At 44.2% G+C, this 22644-nt stretch overlaps 1 protein-coding gene across 3 annotated transcripts in view; it reads left to right on the forward strand.

Moving 5' to 3' along the window:
- The window catches only part of SLC23A1 (solute carrier family 23 member 1), a 473358-nt gene that overhangs the window by 293227 nt on the left and 157487 nt on the right, over positions 1 to 22644 (forward strand). For all 3 annotated transcript variants that reach the window (XM_085617881.1, XM_085617882.1, XM_085617880.1), the window contains one exon: positions 20564 to 20721. In XM_085617881.1, coding sequence (XP_085474007.1) covers positions 20564 to 20721 — 158 coding nt within the window. The remainder of the gene's footprint in view (positions 1 to 20563; positions 20722 to 22644) is intronic.

Genomic DNA, 22644 nt, shown 5'->3' on the forward strand with positions numbered 1-22644 from the left:
GCGTATACTAAAAACGTCATTATGATGATGACACAAGTGGGTGGATCCATAAGAGAATCCTGCAAAGTCAGCAAAAATACATGGCAGAGATGCGCGCGCAGCCGCATGACGTGTGATTGACGTGTAACTAGAGGGTGAAGGGAATTTGACATTTAGCCCTACATGAGGAGACAGAAGTCTGGGGTGTCAGGACAACCTAGTCCTAAATCATATCTAATATCTTGTGTTTAAGGAACTATATTATCTGGAAGGAAAGGTCTTCTCGGACAGATCCTATTCTATACTGACTGCTAGTGCGTGTACAAGCGTCTAAGTGTCTACATGAGATGCGATGGGGCATGGGCCTACCATGGTAACGAGAGTCATGAATTACTTGCACGAAGACAGTAAGGCCGGGCCCTTTGCTCTGCAGCTAGAGGGATGTTTACCTAAGCTACTAGACAAGAATGCATTTCTTGAGGAGCGGAACAGATAACTTGAAGGCTGAATACAGTTTTGGCAGGCAACAGGCCGGGCTAGGCACCGTTAGCCGCGCAGGAAGTAAGACAAAGTTCATGGATACAGATGCAGGTTCAGGCTGGAGCATTCAGAGGCAGAAGCAGGAAAAAGCTCGATGGCAGAATTCAGGGCCTACCTTGCCAGAGCTGGAAAACGTGAAAAGTATACCATGTAAAGACGGTGGCAAGGCATACTTAGGAACGGAATATCTGGCCCATTCATGGCAGATATGAAAGAGTACATATTAACGTTGGACACAATTGTATTTGCGTCTTCATAGCTTGAAGTGGAGGGAACATACATGTACTTGTAGCATGTACATGGAGCCGTTGGGGTCTAGATAGGGGACACAATTGACCATAAAAATTCATATTTCCTCAGCACGACGATCGGACATTCTTTTTTGACTCTCCTGTTATGGCCGACGAATGGCTGGATGCTTTGCCCCGGCGACGGACGGGGGACGACACAGCCGAGGATGGAGACAGTGGCCGGGATGGGCAGGGCTGACATCTCGGAGCCGGTCTGACTTGATTTGACTATACTTGAAGACTTGCATAGAGTGCAGTAACTGTGGAGGGTTGCGGGAGGACGAGGGTTGCTCTTTTCCTCCCTTAGGGTACTTTTTGTAGACTTTTTGTTTTTGTAGGGCGACAGGCACACTGCAAGTTGGGGGGGGGCTTTGTAAGCTGCAGCAGGGGTGCAGGGTGGGGGGAGTTTTAGGGATTTTGGGGTTGTTGTTGGGGGGTTTATTTCTGCAAGGCATGATGCGTATATCCAGGGCTGTTCCATGGTGGCTCCTCGGGTGTGGGGTGGGCCTCTTTCCGTTTGAGGATGGGGGGTAGGGGCTTAAGTGTTATAAGCTGGAATGTTAATGGTTTGGGGGATCGCATTAAGCGGGGGATTGTTTTGCAATTTCTGAAACGTTCAATGCCGGATGTTGCCCTGCTGCAGGAGACGCATCTTATAGGTAATACGTGCTATGCCCTGAATAGGAAGGGGTATAAATTCATTGCACATTCAGGATTCTCATCTGGGTCCAGGGGTGTGGGCATCCTAGTTAGAGCTTCGTTGCCATTTGAGGTGGACTCCACCATTGTTGATGATAGGGGAAGGTTTGTGGCGGTGGCGGGGCGGTGGGAAGGACGGACTTTGGTTTTAGTTTCGGTTTATGTCCCGCCGGCCCTGCAGGCCTCCACGTTTGCAGATCTGGGTAGGGCCCTGCTGGATCTCCCGGGGGGAATGCTTGTGGTGGGAGGGGATTTCAACGCTGTTTGCTCCGGCCTGCTGGATAGACACCCGCCCAGAGACACAGGGGGGGCTCAGAAATGGCTTCCAGACTTCCTAGACACGCTTGGTCTGATAGACTGTTGGCGGCTCCGGCACCCCACACAGAGCCAGTACACGTTCCACTCCGGGGCACATGGTAGCCTCTCCAGGATTGACTACCTGCTCACTCTGGCCGCGCATGCCTCGTTGGTCTCCGAGGCGAGACACATGGCGCGCGGTATATCTGACCACTCGCCAGTGTGGATCCGGCTGGATCTAGGTCGGGAGGGAGGAGGAAGGGTGGCCCCTATCAACCCTTGGTATTTCCGAGACCCCAAGATGCGCAGCGCCCTGGTAAAGAAGGTAGAAAAATTTTTCAAGGACAATCAGGGGACCGTTGACTCGGCAGTGTCGCTGTGGGAAGCTTTTAAGGCCGTGCTTCGGGGGGAGGCCCTCTCCCTAGTAGTGGCTGCCAAGAGGCGTAGAGATGGTGAGATTCTGCAGGTGGAGGAGGAGATCGCGGCTCTGGAGGGAGCGATGGAGGAGGAGGTTACAGAGTCCTCCCTGCATGAGCTTTGTTTGAAGCAAACTGAGTATAAAGACCTGGTGACGAACGCCGCTAAGACCCTCAGTAGGGAACAGCAGGGCCGACTGTATGATGTGGGTGATAAGGCAGGGAAACTCCTGGCGTGGCTGGACAAAAAAGAACGGGTCAATAGAGTGGTGCCAGAGTTGACGGGAGAGAGGGGAGAGGCGATTGTGGAACCTGAGGGGATTGTAAAGAGCTTCTCGGACTATTTCTGTAAGGTTTATGCCTCTGCGTCGGATAGGCCAACCGAGGACTCGTGTGACCTCCTCCGTGATATCGAGTTGCCCTGCCTCTCGGCTATAGATAGGGACGATTTAGATGGTGACATAACGGTCGACGAGGTGGCGGGGGCTATCCGTGCGTTAAACTCGGGTAAGGCTTCGGGACCGAACGGCTTGCCGATCGACCTGTACAAGCTGTTCCCGGATAGGGTCGCCCCTCACCTGCGCGCCATGTTTTTGGAGGCGCGGGGGGGTGGGGCCCTCCCGTTGGATCAGCGACTGGCGTCGATTGTGGTCATACATAAAGAGGGTAAACCCCGCGATAAGTGCGCCTCATATCGGCCTATTTCACTTCTTAACGCGGAGCCGAAAATTCTGGCTAAACTCCTGGCGACCCGTTTGATTAGGGTACTTGGCGACTTAGTCCATCCGGATCAATCCGGCTTCATCCCGCACCGAAACACAGCGCTGAATCTTAGGCGTCTTCATGGCGTAATCGCCAGGGCGGGCACGTTGCGTGAACCGGCTATTGTGGCGTCTCTTGATGCCACGATGGCCTTTGACACGGTGGAGTGGGCATACTTGTGGGCCGTGCTGGCCAAGTTCGGTTTTGGCAGCGGTTTTGTGAGCTGGGTGAAGTTGCTGTACGAGGGGCCGCTAGCTAGTGTTGTGGTGAATGGTCGGGCGTCGACTCCGTTTCAGCTTGGAAGGGGTACTCGGCAGGGTTGCCCCCTGTCGCCTCTGTTGTTCGCCCTCGCCCTTGAGCCGCTGGCTGCGTGGATACGTTGGCACCCGGATATACGGGGCCTTCGGTGGTCGCCTGAACACGAGGACCGTATTTCGCTCTATGCCGATGATATCCTGTTGTATCTTGCCTCACCCAAGAAGTCACTTATAGTGGTCTGTGACGTACTCACATCCTTTGGTAGGAACTCGGGTCTCGTCATCAATTGGAGCAAATCGTACTTGTATGTTCTTAGTGGCGAGGTTCCACCGATCCCTAGAACATGTTCGATACAGATCGCCCAGCAGGGTTTCGTGTACTTGGGGATCTTTATCTCCATGGATTCGGCTGTGCGCTATGAGAAGAATCTGCTCCCCCCCTGGCACGCCTGAGGCGCGATGTTGAAGGTTGGCGGAGGCTGCCGCTCTCCCTCGTTGGGCGTGCGGCCCTGTTCAAAATGATGTCTCTCCTCCGCTTTCTCTACGCCTTACAGAATACCTTGGATTGGGTGCCGGCCAAATACTTTCGGGAGGTCGAAGGCCTCCAACGGACGTTGCTGTGGGATGGGCGGCCGCGAATTGCTATTGCAAAGCTGACGCTTCCATGGTACGACGGGGGCATTGCGCTCCCAGATATCCGTCGGTACTATTGGGCCACACAGCTGAGCGCGATCAATCATGGGCTTTATGGCCCTGCTCTCAGCCCTGGGTATGCCATGGACAGGTGGTTGCTGCGTGGTGGTAACTATTACAGGGCGTTGTACTCGCGATCCCTAGACTCGTCCCTCACGGGGCCCACCGCTGTGGCAGTGCGGGTGTGGAAGATGGCAACTGACTCGCTGGGCTGGAAGGATAAGCTCACCCTCGCTACCCCGTTGTTTGAATCGGAGAGATTGGGAAGGCTTTGGCATTCCAAAGGCTTTGATAAGTGGGACCTGATTGGCATCTCCAGGGTGGGTGATGTGCTGCATAAGGGGAAGGTGAAGTCCTTTGAGGAGTTGCAGACTGAGTATGAGCTGGGGCCCTCCGAGTATTTCAGATATATTCAGATGCGCCACGCCCTCCGATCAGTCCTCGTGGAGGGTGAGAAGGTGCCTGAGTCCTCTCCCTTGGAGGACCGGGTCCTTGATGGCCACATGCCCGAAAGCACGATCTCGCTCATATATAAGAAACTTATAAACGTCCGGGCGGACATGCTTCTGGGGCTGAGAGACCAGTGGACTAGGGATGGCCTCGAGTTAGATGATGAGGATTGGCAGTCAGCTGTTTCTTCCCCTAAGGAGGTTGCGATCCCGTCGCGCCTGAGGCTGGTGCAGCTTAAAATACTGCACCGAGTGTATGTGACGGGGCCAAGGCTGGTCCACATGGGGTTCTCGGAGGACGGCCTGTGCAGGAGGGGGTGTGGTATGGTGGGTACTTTCCTGCACATCATTTGGGAGTGTGGTGTCATTGTGGAATTCTGGAGGGGAGTCCATGCAGTAATGGGGGAGGTGACAGGCATTGCCCTGCAGCCGGAGGCGCGGTGCTGTCTCCTGAATATCTGGGGGCCCACTGACCTCGATGAGGCGCGGACCCAATGGGTGACACTGGGTAACATGGTCGCTAAGAGGGATATCGTGCGATTGTGGGGCTCCTCGGGGCCCCCCACACTGACTGCGTGGAAAGAGAACATGGACTGGAGCATGTTCAGGGAGAAGACAGTCTACTGCTCTAGAGGCCGCCCCCGGAAGTGGCACGCCATCTGGGGGCGGTGGAATCAATACAGGGGGGGAATATGTCTTGCCCCTGATCTGGAACCGCCCGAGGAACAGCTTTCCCCCTGACCTTCTTTCCAGCACAGACTGGTTTGTGAACTATTTGGGCCTCTGCTGTCCCCCCTCTTCCTCCTTACACTATCTTGTAACTGGTAGATGAGTGGGGTCCGGCCTCCCCTGGGGGCTCTCACCATGATTTTTAGTGTTCTTGCCTTGCTGGGGTTTGCTGTGCTTTTTGTGTTTGTTTAAAATTGAACCTTTGCACTTCTCTTTGTACTTGACTGGGGACGCATCACTGTTTCTAATCATCGATGCTGCCGAACCTCCGGGTTGTCGGCTGAATAGCTGTGTCCTGATTTTTAAATAAAGGTTTTTCAAAAAAAAAAAAAAAAAATATTAGTGAAGAAATGAGTAACAAATGTAAGAGTAATTTTACTGCATTTGGATGTTGAGGAACATTTGAATACATCAACTGAGGCCTGGTGCTCTACTCTCATGGAAGCCACAAACCTATAGAGCCAGAGTTTGAAAAAATGGCCCTTTGTATGGCTGTGAACAGTGCAGTAGAACTAGGCAGAGATCAAAATGATCCTTCTGCTTTATTCCCCGTCTTATCCCATGAACCATTTACAAATGTAATAATGGGCCACCTTGGTATAGAAGAATTTATGATTGGACTCGGCTCATTTAAACTAACAATGTTTGATGATGATAGTCTAATATTACTGACCAACTATGAGCCAACTTCTGGCTCTGAAGGATGTATTAGAGAAGTACTGCAAGTTAACATGTTAAAGTTGGAGGTGCTCATCCCTGTACTTTATGACAACACTCTAGCTGCTAGGTAAATATATCATACCCTTTCTAGTGTACTGGAAACAATCAATCAACAACAAGCACAGAGCAACGGAATTAGGGAAATAAGTGTCTTTTTTGATGAGGTCCAGATTAAAAATTGAGGGAGTCTAAAAGAAAAGAGCAATTAAGATCAAGGTGGACCTATGTATTAATATGACATCAGATCAATTGTCTACAACAATATCGTATAAAGAAGGGACATCGTATCAATTGTCTACAACAAAAGAAGGGCTGCATATATGCCAATATATCCTAGAACATGGTTCAATGGTAAATTGGCGAGTTTGAAATTCCTAAAGAAAACTCAAATGTAATGTTTTGTTTTCACCATCAGAAAAGATTTTGATGGATACAAAAGAATAGTCCAGGTGAAACAAAGTTCAGGTTTGTGCCAACAACAGAGAAAAACATGTGAACAATATGAAATACATTGATTATAATCTAAGGAGAGGATGAAATATGACTGTACAAGGAAAACAAGCAAGTGAATGAATAAAATGTGCTTTATTTGGTTTTCATGTTGACACATAAAAAAACCATAAAAGCACAGTTTAGAGTAACATTTCATAGTTATATGTACAGTAATCATAAAAGGGATTTAAATAGGAAAGTTAACACGGTTATACAGTAATGATTCATATTTGTTTGTACAATAATGATAAAAGAAGTTATATAAAAATATTAATGTACATTTACAGTTACATAACATCATTTTATAAGTGATGATAGTAAAATTCATTTTAAAAAGGTTTAAAACTTATCAATTAAAACCTGGTATCTCAAACATGTTTTATTATAGAAAAGGGTTCAGAGAAGCTTCATACATCTAATAATACTCTTCAAAAATTGAGCTATGTGCCTCCCAAAACAATCGTTATCCAAAAGCTTCAGTGCAAGATAGGCTGGGCGACATTGCCGCATACCCCATATTTTCAGTAATGATTTAATCCACCTCTTCCTTTGATCTTGATAAAACTTGCAGAAGAGAATTACATGGATTGATGTTTGAGGCGAAACACCGTCACAAAAACAATTTCGTAAGTTCCTCGACCAGTCATTTATGGTTGGGAAACTTACCAAACGATGAAAAACATCCAATCTGAGACGCACAAGGACAAATCTGTCGTAACCACTTAAAATATATGTTAAGTATGGCTGGATACCGACAACGGACCAGATCATTTGGCTATGTTGGACTGTAGGCCTTGAAGCTTCAAGAGCAAATCTAGCCGCTTCCATGTGGGCCATACATTGTGTTTTTTTAAAGTTTTCTAGGAAGAGTTCCCAATAAAGTAGGATTATCGTAAAATTCTGGCCGGCCTAAGTCAGTCATGAAATCTTTAATATACTTTAACCATCTAATATTCGAAGCGTGATCTAATTTAAGGCTGTCTATTAGTACATCCCGATTAGATGTGGTTTTTGGTGAAGTCCAAATCCAATACCATAACAATATTGGTTGCACTTTTATTGTGTCAGTAATATATGCTAAACCCAACTCACTATGACAAACATAGGTTGAAGTGGAACATGGAACTGCCAATAAATACCTTAGAAATGCATTTTCCACTTTCTGAATTTCTTTTACGTCACGGTACCCCCATATCCCAGCCCCATAAGTAGCTACAGTAACGCATTTGGCTTGGTATATTTGTAACAGCTCTACCGGAGGCCTCTTTCCTAGCTTTTGGGAGAAATTAACTAAGGCCGTAGTTGTTCTCATGAAGAGTAATTTCCTCGCTTTTACAGCCTGACACCAGGAGCCCTTATTATCAATTAAAATTCCTAGATAGGGATATGTTTTAGTTTTCTATATAGATATCTCTCTGCTTTCTTCCGGCTGGCCCACAGCTTATTATGAAAGTTTTGGTGATATTGATTTTTAAGTCTAGATTTTTCATGAACGTGTTATAGCTATCGAGGGCCCGTTGTAGCCCTATTGGTGTACGGGCCATAACTCCGGCGTCATCTGCGTGGAGTAGTTGCAGGTATGGGGCGTTCTTGTGACTGGGGTGGGTCCCGGCACCCTTCTAACACGGCTTGCTCCAAGCCGTTGGTGTATAAGGTAAATAGGAAAGGTGCAGCCCTGTCTACCCCCCCTCTCCACTTGGAATGAAGCCGTACATTCTCCCTTATGTCCATATCGTACCCGTGCACTTGCATTGGTACAGAGTTCTCTTAGAAAAAGAATTATGGGAGCCTCCACCCCCATTATTACTAAAATACTCCATAGTTTGCTGTGGCTTATGCAATCAAATGCGGCAGTTAGATCGACAAAGGCCAGGTACAAATTTCCCCTTCTCGCCCTTGTATATTTGTATATTTACCCATAATTATGGTCAAGTTGAGGCCCTGTTCTATTGTACCTAGCCCTTCCCTGAAGCCAAATTGGAGGTCCGATATGATATTATTATCCTCGGCCCATTGCTGGAGACGGTTTAGGACTATACGGCCTTCCACATTGCCCACAGAATCCAGCAATGAGATGGGATGATAACATGCCGGATTCTGTCTATCTCCCTTTTTAAAAATCGGTACCATAATAGATTCAGACCATGAATCTATAGGTCCGATTGCGCAGCAAGCCTCTAGCACTTTTGCTAAGATTGGGCCCCAAATCTCAATGTTATATTTAAAAATGTCGACGGGTACACCATCAGGGCCGGGGGCCTTTCCGCCCTTACTAGGTTTTAAAGCACATTCTATCTCTTCCAGGGTAAACACCAGGTCTATTGGGAAATCTATTGGTGGAAGACTGAGATCTGCAGTATTTACAATTATGCCTTCCTCCTCCCTGGCCTTGCCAAAGATGTCAGCAAAATGTTCCACCCGGCATTCTTCATCGATGGCAAGTTCTATTGTAGGGGTGTCTTCTACTTTCATAAAAGGAGATTTTACCACTCGCCAAAACGCCGTACTATCCTTATTAACACTTGCCTTGTGTAGGTCAGCCCACGTCTGATTTTTTAATTCTACTTTTCGTTTTTTCACAGCGTCACTATAGGCCTTCCTACACAACCTAACTTCATTTATATCCCTGGTAAATTGCCGAGTTTGAAATTCCTAAAGAAAACTCAAATTGAATGTTTCGTTTTTACTATCAGAAAAGATTTTTATAGATAGAAAAGAATAGTCCAGGTCAAACAACGTTCAGGTTTGTGCCAACAACAGAGAATAAAAACATGTGAACAATATGAAATATATTGATTATAATCAAAGGAGAGGATGAAATATGACTGTACATGGAAAACAAGCAATTGTAAAAATGTGACATAATAGGGTTCTGGTTTTGAAAAAGGTATAAGACGTATGCATGTGGAATAACATGAGAGTAAAAGAAAATTGTTAAGGAAGGGTGAATTGCAGAAAATCTAACATTTATTTGTTACATGGATCTCATAAAATACAGATTCTATATGCTTCCAAAAGTGCATTCAACCAAGTGGTTCTTCTGTTTAGACCCTTTGTGGTGGGTATGGACTGAGTAGTTCAACTTTGTGCGAAATAGTTTGATCATTTGGTTTGTCTGCATTTTACAACCAATAATAAATCAAATGAGCACTTATGCTCAAAATGCAATGTTTTTTTTAAAGTAAATTGAAGGATTGGTACCACAACTTTATCACATACTCTGTAACATGGATGTATCTAAATTATACATGCAGAGGGTATGGAATATATGGGAAGTTATCCATAATGCAAGTAAAAGAAAGGAATTAACAAAATACTCATGGGGCCAAATTATGATGGTTCTGCTCAGAGCTGAGTGCTTGCTTTCTTTGCGCTTAAGGTGTCTAAAGTTCAAACATAAAACTTTGAGTATCTCTGAGTTAATGCATAAACTTTAAACATAACATGTCAGAAAGTGAGAGAGACTATCGCTGGTCTCTGTTTCCAACTGGTTTTGTTTAAAGTTCATGCATTAGCAAAATTCTGACATATTTGTTTGAACTTTAGATATCGCAGATGCAAAAAAATAGTCACTAAGCTGTGCGCAGAGCCATCATGATAAGGCCCTTGTTTCAACTGGTGAAAAATAGTGCTGACACAATTTGTTTGCATGACAAATTATTTTTTTTTCCAACTTACTGGGACCTCAATTGACTCAAATGTAGCTCCTTGGTTTGTGAATCAATACATAAATTGTTACGATATTGGGTATATATTGGTGAAAGGTGACTGGATCATGCATTTTAGTTAGGAAGTGAGCTATATTGATGATATTATTATGATCCAGTCAGGAAGAAGAGACAGGATTCAATGATTAAATCAGCTATCCTCTTGAATAAGATTTAATTTTAACATATAGGAGAGTAAGCTAACCTTTTTGAATGTCTTGGTAATAAAAAAAATGAACATTAAAGTATAAAAGTATACATGAGAACTATGGATAGGACATAAGAAACAAAGCGTTTTCTTCCAAAACCATTCATTAAACACATACCGTCCAGTCAAAAAATATGGTTGAAGAGAATGGTGATGAAGTATTAACATATTCTGAACAAGATATGATCGTGATGAAACAAATATTCTGAGATGGTAGTTGCAAAGAGAGCTTGTTACAGGAAAGTGAGATGAAATGTAGAACAGAGACAAGATAAGAATTACTAGTGCTAGGAGGAAACCGAACCTTCTAAACTAGATCTATGTAATGAAGTATTCACAACAAAGAAGAAGAAGAATTGAAAAAGGTGAAGAGCTAAAACTTTTGTTTAAAGATCATCATAAAATGGCATATCATTAGAGTATGAATTAGGGATTTCTAGTGGTCATTCCCAAAACAGAGATAGAGTACTGTTGTGAGAACAAAGAAGGGGACTTACCCTTGCCTCAACTGTTCAAACTGCTCAGATTTCGTTAAGGGGAATGTAGCACATCTTTCCTGTACACAGAAAAAAGTCAAATTAAAAGATGTTTATGTTTTTATAGCATGCAAAACAAAAACGTACCTAGAGTGTATTTGGGAGAAATGTTGCTCTTGCAGTCTCTTCTGTGTCAGGATTATAGAAAAGAATGTGAACATCCAATGAAATTAACCTCTTGGACAGTGAAGCGCACCTATGGCAAGCCACTTTGCACAAATAGCGACAATTTCATAAAGTAAGGCTCCAGATTCTTGAAGTGGTTAGAAATCTGGAAGGTAAAATACGTAAATGCCTACAAAGAGGAGACTCATGTTGGCTCGAAGGTCTTGAATTACTACTCCTAAGAAGATTAAATGAATATCAGGGTGTGACATGCAATTTTTGAGGAAGAAAAGTAGATGAACAACTTTTCTTTATCACGGAATTCCTGTGATTTGCATACCACGTGCTAACCGGATATGATGTTACAAACAAAAGGATGTTAGCTAGAGATACCATTAATGAGAAACCTAGACTCATTGGATCCTAATGTCTGCCTATGTTATTTGAACATAAAGAAGTGTACAAGCTCGGAAATAGGCTTACAAATGCATATTTAAAAGGAAACTTAGTGGTTTCAGTAAAGGGGTGAGGAACTGAAGCATACAGAATCATTACAAGTGTTGGTGTATGATTGATGTGTTATAAGGTAATGAATCTCTACTGTTACTTTTTTTACTAGTTACTGAGTAACTGCTTTGGTACTATGTTCAGGTAGGTGTTTGAGATGAATTGTTGTCCATTTGCCTAGTCACATGCTCAATGGCTTAATGTACAAATGCAAGTTACTAACAAGAGGCAATCTTGTACTCATAAGTCATTTAATTTGTGTGCAATATATTAACCTATGATGTTGTAATATTGTGCATAAGTAAATTCACTGGGGTGGGGTATTCCTTGGCATGTTTTCACTGTTAAGTTAGGAAACACCCACAAACACAAGATGTTTTCGCATTCACAAACTCTTCCTGGATCCCTGAACACCCTTGATATATTTGAAGATTTAGTACTGTCAAAGGTGAAAGTGAATCCCTTTCAAGGCTGAGAAAGGAAGGGCAAACCTCTAAAAAAGCAGAAGGAGTTTTTCCACAGGGTAAAAAAATTCCTAAAGGAAGAAAAATAGATTTTACGATTCCACAATGGTGATGACATTTGACAATGTGCAACTGGATAATGTGCATATTTTGAAATGTGTAAATGCTTCTGCATTGTCACACATACAATGTCAGGACAGTTTTTAGAAATACGTCAGGAGAACTGTGACTGTCACATTTTTCATGCACACTTTTTGAAAGGTTTATGAATGTATGACAACAATACATTGTACACAAACATGACTGAAAACCCTTGAATGCACATTTACAACCTTTATTTAAAATCCGTGATGAGTATGTTTGTTTGTGAGCCACTCTTCCCTCATGAAAGTTATTGATTTGGATGCCAGCTTACTTATTTTCCATTCCTCTACATCAACCCACTTCATTCACAGCCACCAGTCCAGTTCCTCCCAGCCAAAAGCACATCACAGTTCAGGTTGCTCATCTTAGACTTCAGGTTTTAACTACATGGCTAAAACTCTCTTCTGCCTTTACTACACTGACACATTTGTGCTGGCAATCTTTAAATTCACGTTCTCACTGTTCCCAAAATACCTTTTCTTGTGGAGTCATTCTAGCACTAGATTCAGCTTAATTGCTACACTGTGTAAGCCAATTAATTGCTACACTGTGTAAGCCAATCATTCAAAAACGATATTGTGAAGTTGTATTGTTACTATTTTGTTCTCAATGTGTATATAAGCTACTGCTACGCCCATCACATTTCACTTACCCCACAATTTACTATTATTTCAGCCTCCTAACTAAACTATGATCCTGATTTAGACTTTGGCAAATAAAACTCCACCCTTTAGTTTGGAGAAGGACATTAAGTCTGCCACCCTGACCGACTACGGTTTGCCAAATTTAGAGATCACAGCTGACCCAGCAGTGAACTCTATATCTTGATAGGACTCAGGGCGCTGCTGGGAATTCCCAATGCACCTTGGACGCGTACTTCGCCAAAGCTGGAACACTATTAATCGAGGACATTACCACGCTAGAACGACGCATCTCCCAAGAAATCGAATGGGTAAGGAGATCCTCGTTGGGTCCTCTAGCTGCCGCAACATCCCTGACCCAGAGACTTGATGTCAGTCAACAAATGGACAGGAGTAAGGGTTTAGAGGAAACGACAGATTTGGCTAGATTGCCATCACCCCTCCTACTTGGTACTCCCAATTCTGATTGTTCTATTTTATCACAGGCTGACCTTAGTATTCTATCTCTCCCCCTTCCGCAATCTAAGCCTTTACATTCTAAGACCAGCCTGAACACCCTAGCACTACGTAGGGAGGGAAACACTGTAGGGGCCACGTTTCCTGATCACAAAGGGGCAGGGACGAGGGAAGGAGCCATTCCCAAGTATAGTAAGAAGCCCCAGGCGTCTCGGGGGAACAAACGCAAAAACGCTAAACTACCAAACGCCCCACAGACCGAGAAACCTGAGTCCATTAACAAACCCCAAACAATACTACAAACTGAGGGGCCTATGTCTCCTAATCTCCTATCGAATAAAGTAGATAACACTGGTCCAATCTTGGGGGAGGAGGATATTACACTTTTAGACATTCACAATTTGATGAGGCGTCTTCTTAGCCCATTGGTAGCACGTTTGGGGAAAATTGAAACTTCCCTAAATCGCGTTGCTAGCGAATTAACCAAATTAGCAACTGTTCGCGTAAAAGACGCTATTCCTCCAGTCACTGTGTCGGGCGGCACGTCAAACAAGTTACCCCCCTCAGCCTCTAATTTGAATCTTGCCACCATTCCCCCTAAACCCAACACCCTGCCGCTTCCACCCAAATTACCAGTTACTGATGTAGCACAAAATAGAACCCCAAAAAGAAACTCGCCTGTAGGCGGCTTCAAGGGCCGGAATAAAAGTTCTAGTGGGGAATTAATGACCATTAACCTACCTCCCGAGGCTAGTCCATACACTGTAATTTTAGCAGGTATCCCTGCCTTAAAAGAACCAACCCAAGAGTCTGTTGAATCGCTCAAAAATAAGGTCATCAACTGGCTTACCATCAACAGACCACTCCCTGCTGGATTAAGTAGCCAGGTTTTGATGGTAAGAAGAGTTCAATGGTTGGGTGGCCTAAAGAAATCAATACAGGGAGATTGTGTCTTGGTCAATTTTAGGGATCCTAGAACAGTCTCCCATATATGTAATTGGCCGTATCGTGACAGGGGAACCACAATCCAAGCTCTACCGTTATCTTTCTTCTACCCACCTCTAGCACAAGGGCAGGGTGAGGCTGATTGGGAACTTGTATGTAATAGAGGTAGAAGGCGGAGCTTTGGGAAAAAGAGTATCCCGTACACGACTGACCCACCACACTTTGACTACTTCCCCACGCAGAACAGATTTGGGAGTTTAGAATGGGTGGATTGACTGACCCGGACAAGTAGTGAAGAGGAATGTGTCACACCTCCTCTAACAAAGGAATGTATCCCTTCGAAAGTCGAGGCTAGGACCCTGGTAGACCATAATCCTCCATATTTAGATATTACCCCAGTTGAGGTGGTGATCCCCATAGCTCCTGACTCTGTAAAGAATACTCTTCCAATACTTGAGCTGGGCAACACCACAGATCCAGATGAACCCACTGGTGATACCAACCCCCCGCTTTTAAAAATATTATCATGGAATGTAGCGGGCCTTGCTAACAAGCTGCATTGCCCAGAATGGAACACCTTCGTTAGGAGTAAGGACATCTGCATGTTCCAGGAAACCTGGGCTTGTGACGAGGTGACATACCTGGGATATGAAGCATTTACCATGTTAGCTAAATGGGGAGGAAAAGGACGACCCTCGGGTGGACTGGCAACATGGATAGCGGCAGACTTGGGCTGTAGTGCTGCCCTACATCCGCTTTCCACAGAGGATATTCTTGTGGTAGTACTAAACTGGCCCAACTCCAAAAGTCTTATGTTGATAAATGTCTATTCCCGCCCAGTAACTAATGGGCAGGAATCCCGCACCATAGAGGAACTCGCTTCAGTCCTAAGCGAAATCCCTGTGGGTACGCCCTATCTAATCGGTGGCGACTTTAATTGTCACTACGAGCCCCTCCTTGGCCTATCAGATGGTTTGGCCGACGAGGAGGATTCGCTCTGGTCTATACCCACTCTTGAGGCGCCAAGACCAAAAGCATGGACACCACTTGCGGTCCAAATCACGACACTAACTTTAAAATTTGGATTACGGGCCTGTAACGGTAGGAAAAAGTCTGACATCCCTCCAAAACACACATACAGTAGGGGCGGGAGGGAATCTAAATTGGACTACATTCTTGTTCCCCTAGCATCTTGGTCTTCCATCAAAGATTTTAGGGTTTTGCCAGGTGTGGATAGTGATCACCGCGCACTTGAAGCAGAATATATTATTCACGACTATGTGGCTACAAGGGAGCAGACCACGTCCCTTCGGACGGGTCTAACACTAACCAATAATAGACGGAGAGTGAGATGGGAAAGACTACTTTCAAACCCAGTCAACCTTCCCAATCTTTATGCCCGGGCAATTCCTGTATTGACCAAGGCCCTGGAACTCTCTGAAAAAGATGACTGTCCTGACAATTGGACGGAGTGGGGGACACTCCACACAGACTTAACCTTGGCATTATCAGACATCCTTTTTACAACACAGGAAGGACCGACCAAACGCTTATCCGTTCCCACTTGGTACAACTCCGCATGCCGAAAGGCTAAATCGAGCCTTCTGGCTGCACTGAAGGAGGGCCTTGGGACTGAGGCTATTAGGACCAGGCGTTCTGCATACAAACGCATGACGGGCTTTGCACAGAAGGAATGGGAGCACAGTAGGTGGGAGAAACTAAAAATTAGTTTAGCAAAAGGAGATTCTCGCTTATTCTGGCGCCTTGTTAACACAGGGTCAGACACATTACCAGACGCAATTGAGCCAAATATTTCAGCTACTGCTTGGCGGAATCATTTTAAATCCCTATACAGTACATCAAATACAATGGAGATGTCCAACCTTAACATCGAGGTAACTAAAGTCCACTCCTTTACACTAAGGGAGATGCATGAGGCGATAGATGGGCTAGCATCAGGCAAGGCCCCTGGATTGGATGGTCTGCCTGGTGACTTATTTAAACACGAACCACTCATTTGGGCGCCATACTTGCTGTGCTTATTTAATTCTATTTTGGGCGGCAAGGCGGTTCCGAACACTTGGCTGGGAGCAGAGATTGTCCCAATATTTAAAAAGGGATCACCTCTGCTCCCTTCCAACTATAGACCAATAAGCTTAATAGATGTCCCACAGAAGCTGTTTGGTAGAATGCTATTGAACCGTCTCCAAACCTGGATTGCAGAGAGGGACATATTGAGCCCATACCAGGCTGGGTTCAGAGAGGGCGTCTCTACAATAGACCAGATTTTCCGATTTAATTATTTGTATTGGAAAGTTGTGACTGTGGGCAGAGGAACGTTGTACACGGTCTTTGTTGACTTACTGGCAGCATTTGATCTGGTGCCACGTGCCAAATTGTGGACAGTACTCAAAGATCTAGATGTTCCGGGTGACATTTTAATTATGCTGATGAGACTCCATCAGGGTAATTATGCTAAAGTTAGGTGTGGAAAGGGAGGCACTCTAACAGAGGATTTCCCCGTGAACACGGGGGTCAGACAGGGCTGTGTGCTCGCACCGACCCTGTTCTGCCTCTTCGTGAACGGTGTCATAGACTTTCTGACAGGGCTAAGCTACATTGATGCCCCAGTGTTGAATGGCAGGAGGGTACCCGCAATTATGTTCGCGGATGATACCCTCCTGCTCTCAAAATCACCAATGGGACTCCAGAGAATCCTGGACGGATTCATCAACTTTTGTGAGCTTCGTGGCTTGGAGGTGAATGCGACTAAAACTAAGTTCATGACCTTCAACCCACCCCCTTCAACTCGCCCTAACCCTACAATTGGTAAAGAAAGTCTCGATCGGGTCTCCACCTTTGAATATCTAGGTGTCACCCTGAACCAATCGTTGACCTGGGAAACGCATATCACCAGAGTAAACCTAAAACTTGCTCAACTTACTGGTGGTATAACCAGGATGATATCTAGGTCCACCTACAAGCCACTGGGCCCACCTCTCCATATCTACAAAACTCAGGCTAGAGGGGCGGTGATTTACGGGGGTGAGATATGGGGCTATGCTGCGTGCCAGAAGTTGCAGATAACTGAGAACAACTTCATTAGAAAACTGACCGCCTTACCATCAAACACCCCGCTCTTCCCGTTGAGATTGGATCTTGGCCTAAGACCAATCATCGAAGAATTGGGACTTAGGCCTTTGATGTACTGGCGCAGAGTCTGGAGTTCCTTAGAGCTTTCTAGTTATAGAGCAGAACTAGAAGAAATCATGCGCTTTCCTAAGGTGCTGCGTATACCCTGGTTCAAATACATCAAGGACACTTTTAAATTGATGGGGAAGCCAGAGTTGTGGCTTGACCCGCGGAGCGCCTGCACAAGGATCTCTCGTAGGTCACTGGCGGACGCATACCGCGAGTACAAGTTACAGGCAGCAATTGATTCTCTTCGCCAAGACTCGTTGTCCATACATTTCATCGCTCTCAAGGACCATTATTATCTGGAACAGGTCCTTGATGATGTTGGCCCACAACTAACACGAAAACTTTATTTGCAGTGGCGCTATGGGACACTCCCGTTGAGGGCTCACACAGAACACTGGCTCAAAACCCAGAGTACACCTAATTGCCAGGTTTGCCCTCACACCCGAGAAGATGATTTGCACCTGATTTTCTTTTGTCCTGCATATAATAAGCCACGCAAATATTGGCTTGTTCCTCTCCTCAGGAATCTAGGCTTTAAGGAACACCGTCCCGCATATAGGATCCTAAAATCTGATCTGTCTGCCCCCATTGTATGTGCCGTAGCCAAATTTTTAACTACAGCCTGGTTTATTCGTAATCGCCTCATGACTAGGTAAATTTTTATTGTAAATATTTTTTAGATTGGTTTTATGAGTCTATCATTCCATGTTAGATAACAATTCATCTACAAAATGTCTTTTTTTATTGTGTACATTTTATTGTGTATTGTTATTGTATTTACTGCATCTTTTATGGTCCACAGTGGCCGAAATAAAGACTTGATGATGATGATGATGATAGGAACCACCGTCATGTCTATTTCTGTCAAGGTACAAACTGTTTGGTGGATGGCCACCATATGTTTGTCAGCCATCCACCAAACCTATACAAACTTTTTTTTTTCTCAAAAACAAACTTTCAAAGTGGGAGTTTGTTATTGAAAACCCCAAAACAAATGATCCCCACACCAAGGAAGATTTTTCCTTGAATGTGGGGGTCTGTTTTAGGTTTTGGCTCTAGACAGTGCATACGCTGTCACGGAAAGACATGTTGTATATATTTGCAGGCTTCAGCCTGCCCATAGGCTTTCCATTTGCTGGCTCCATTGACACTCTCATATTCTTTCTTCCCATTTGTCAAAGCGTCATGCTTCTTCTTGTGTTTAGCCCTCCCTCAGAGCATGGACCAATTACTACTATCCATCCCCAGCTCCCATGTTAGCAAATGTTTTCGGAACTACTTTCTTCCTCAATTTGGAGCACTCTACACAAGACCTCGCTCTGAGTTTCATTGCTCCGTTCCTGTGTATGAGGGCTGTAAATCTTGTTCTTATCTAGTCACAAGCGCTGCTGCTCCAAAAATGAATATTTGCTTTTTCTATGTCCCACTAAATAATAGATGTGTCTGTATTTTGTTGTCAGTAGTTGCACCTGTGTATTTTTGTGTAACTTGTGTTGTCCTTGTGTGAAATAGTGCTTATTTTGGTTCTTTTTTTGCCAGGATTCGAATTTGTTTGAGCTTCTCTCCAAGGCATGGTGTGCATTTTTTCAAACTTCCTAATAGAAACGTTTTGAAGGTTCCACATTTGATGGTGTTCACAGGCTGAAAAATAAACAGCACTCATCCGTTAGTCATGCGAAATTATTTGAATTATTGTAACGCATTTTGTCTGTAGCCTACATGCTAATTAGGTGATTCCCCACTGCAACACTCCTTTCACCGTCTCTGAATCGCTTTAATGTAATTAGACACTCCTATTTTGAGGGAATTCTAAAGATGCAAGGGGCCGGTTTTCCCATTGGCTGCCTTTTCATCGGATGTTCGTCATTCGTATGGCAAACGTACGACGGAATAAACCCTCCCTGTGTCTGGTAAGAGCGTCCTACTTACTACAGTGTAAGCAGCCATGGTTACCATCATTTCTCTCTAGACATTTAATCAGTAAAGTACGATATAGCCTGTGAACAGTTTTTGCCTAATTGGAAATATTAAAAACCGTTGAGGAAATGGTGCAGCCTACAGTGCTCTTTACAAGTTGGCCATTTATTTGATGCTATATTTTATGTTTAATGTTGTCCCTTTCCCGCTTAGTTCTAGGCTTCCACCCAACAGGGACACGCAAAGCTGGCTCCTTGCACCAACATATAAGCTCTCTCGCACTGTGCACTGTGAGATTCATCAAGATACATTTGCTGATTTGAAAGATTTAAAGGAAGTAGGGGCATATTATCAAGGACAGCGTTAAAATTATCGCCGCTTTGGCGGTAGGAAACTGCCGCTAATGCGGCGATAATGGGCTTGATAATATGCCGCAGAGAATTCCAATAGAAGCCCATGTTGACACCAGAACATGAGCTTCTATTGGAATTCTCTGCAGCATATTATCAACCCCATTATCGACGCTTTTAGCTGCAGTTTCCTGCCGCGGCGATAATTTTAACGCCGTCCTTGACAATATGCGTCCTCATTTTTTTAATCAATGTACCAGACATAACATGGCTAAAATATATTAACATTGAGAAAGGCAATAGCTCTCGCATTGCCAGGATCGATCGGCCAATGCTTGTTTTTCTCCCTGTTTGCCTAAATAGGGTGAACATGTAATGCAATTCCTCCGATGGCCCCTACTCCTACGGAAGAAAGCTTACTGGCATAGCCATGTAAACCTTCTCTATATAACCTTAATTTGGTAGTGATAAAAGCTTTAAAGTAGCAGAAAATTTCCAAAAAGCTCTAACTTGGTTTTTAGATGTTACATTTTCTGGCTGATTGTTCTGTTTTTGCCACTCTACTATCACTCTCAGCCCCCTTTATAAAAACTGCAGATTTTCCTCAAACTTTACATCTGCTGCCCTTACTTTGACTAATGAAACTTGGCCGACAAGACACGAGACTCACAGGTACTCAACACCAAGTCAATTTATTCTAACCCCAGTTAGCAAATGTAGGTGGGTTTAACCATGAGACGTGCAGGTGGCTGTGTCAAACTAATGGCATGCTAGGTAATGTTTGCTGTACAAACGAGGTGTAGTTTGATCTTAGTGTTTCGTGCAAAAAAAACTTTACTAAAAAAACTTTGCACAATACAATGCACATTTTGTTCTCACTGAAAGTGCATTTCTTTCTAAAGTTTTTCACCTAAAGTCCCTAATTGTCATATGTAATGGCTTGTGTAAATCGTTTCTTACTTTTATTGTGTTTGTGGCTTGTTTAAATAACTAAATACATGCACAGATATTTTGCACCTTCCTGCTGTTGGGCTCTAAGCTGTCGCCGTTGTTTTACAGCACTACTTGACATGCTTCAGTGGAACCATCGCCATACCCTTTCTGCTCGCCGAGGCTCTGTGTGTTGGGAAAGACCAATACACTGTTAGTCAGCTAATTGGAACAATATTCACTTGTGTCGGAATTACCACCTTAATACAAACAACCTTTGGCGTGAGGTGAGCTACATATTTTATTTACTTTAACGACCAATAATATTTTGTGTATTAAAAATGCTCTTCTAAAATGGTGGCCTGGTGCACGCACATGGTAAGAAAACAGGGTACTAGTCAAATGTTATATTTATTCAAGCAGACAGCCATTGCTGATGTTTCAAGGTTGAATTAAAGCAAACATTTATCACGAGGATCAAATGTTTGCATGAGGAAATGCCTCCTGGGGTCTGATTTGTGTGGCAGCAGATGCATCATCTGAAATATTTGGATCTCTAACAAAGCATCTTTTAACACAATTTTGCAGGTGGCACAGTTAAAGAGACCCGGAATTACACCAATCCCAATGTGATGTGTTTTACTACACCTGTGGCTAATGTAAACTCTTGACAAATGCCACATTTCGAGCTCATTGTAGGTCCTTATGTAATAATCACAAACCGGAAATTGAAATTTCTCCCCAAATGGAATTTATGGGTTGTAACACAAAACCTGCATATCCAGTACTTTTCACTGTTCGCACCTCAACAGGAACGTTCTAGAGAAATATGAACTAGGAAATTGCTTGGAAAGAGCGAAAACATGCAGAAATCGGTGCGCAAATCCCATACATGCCAACATTTTGAACATGGTATGCGGGAGACTTTAAAAAATAGAAATCAAGGAAGTTGATTATCCCTATTGACTTACTTTGAAGAGTAGGAGATTTCAGACATGAGACGCATAACATAAAGCCATTTAGGGCTTACAAATCAGGAGTCTCCCACCTGAATTGGGTCTGTTGACATGCATGAAATTCCCAATTCTGTTATGCCACATTCAAGCTAAACTTGGACAACTCATAATGACTTGGTAATACAGCCTATACCAGTTATCACAACCCACGGTATTAATATTATTATTAATATTATTAATATTACTGCACCATTCTTTACTTCATGACCGGTATACCAAACTTGCTATAATATCACCAAACTGCCATATAGGGGTCGATTATGATCTAGTTCGGAAAGCATTCCAACCAAATCGGTTCCGGAATGATTTATGAACGACTCAGATCGGGGGAGTCCGACCGAATGATTATGATGCATCCGAATACAATTCGGTCAGAATCCCATTGACTTCAATGGGAGCCTGTGTACAGAACGAGAATACAGTCTCCCAGTGAAGAAAGGGGTGGGTGGAGAAAACCTTGCACCCTGTGGCAGGCACCCCATGGTACCTGCCACCAGTGGCGGCTGGTGACATTTGAAAGTGGTGGGTGTAACATTATTGTCGTACTGCACTGCGGCGAGCGAGCGTAGCGAGCGAGCTTGAACAACCTATGGGGGGTTTGGGGGGCTTACACCCCCCAAGAACATTTTGAAAAAAGAGTGGACAAACGGTGCATTTTTAAGCAAATTTGAGGAAGCAGGAAGGTTAATAAAGCAATTAGTGCTGGGCCTAATAAACAGATCGGTCACTGCACCTCCCCTCCCCTCACTTCACACAGCTTTGCTCTTGTACCTTCACTCAGCTCCACAGAGACCCATGCTCACTATATGTGTACACACACCTTTCTACTGGGGATTGCGAAGTAGACAGACAAATGCACAACAAACAAGCAGACACATCTCAGTCTTGAAACTGTAAAGCAGAGACACCCAAACGGATCTTATAATAGGAATTATAATGCAGACAAATAGTCAGACACTAAGCCCCCTCCCCCTTCCATCTCAAATGTTCAAGCTTGTACCTCTGAAACACCACGCTGCTTTCTAAAAGCCGGGAAGTAGTTAGGGGTATGAGGCATTAAAATATGTTTAAATAAATACAACCATTACTTTTCCATTAACATATTGCACGTTTTATAAAATGGTGCACTGTTAAACAGTCAATACAGGTACAACCCCTTAAGTCTGCCTATTTCCTGCCCATTCTCTGCTACAG

This window comes from Triturus cristatus, chromosome 7 (assembly GCF_964204655.1).
Source record: "Triturus cristatus chromosome 7, aTriCri1.1, whole genome shotgun sequence".
Classification (NCBI taxonomy): domain Eukaryota; kingdom Metazoa; phylum Chordata; class Amphibia; order Caudata; family Salamandridae; genus Triturus; species Triturus cristatus.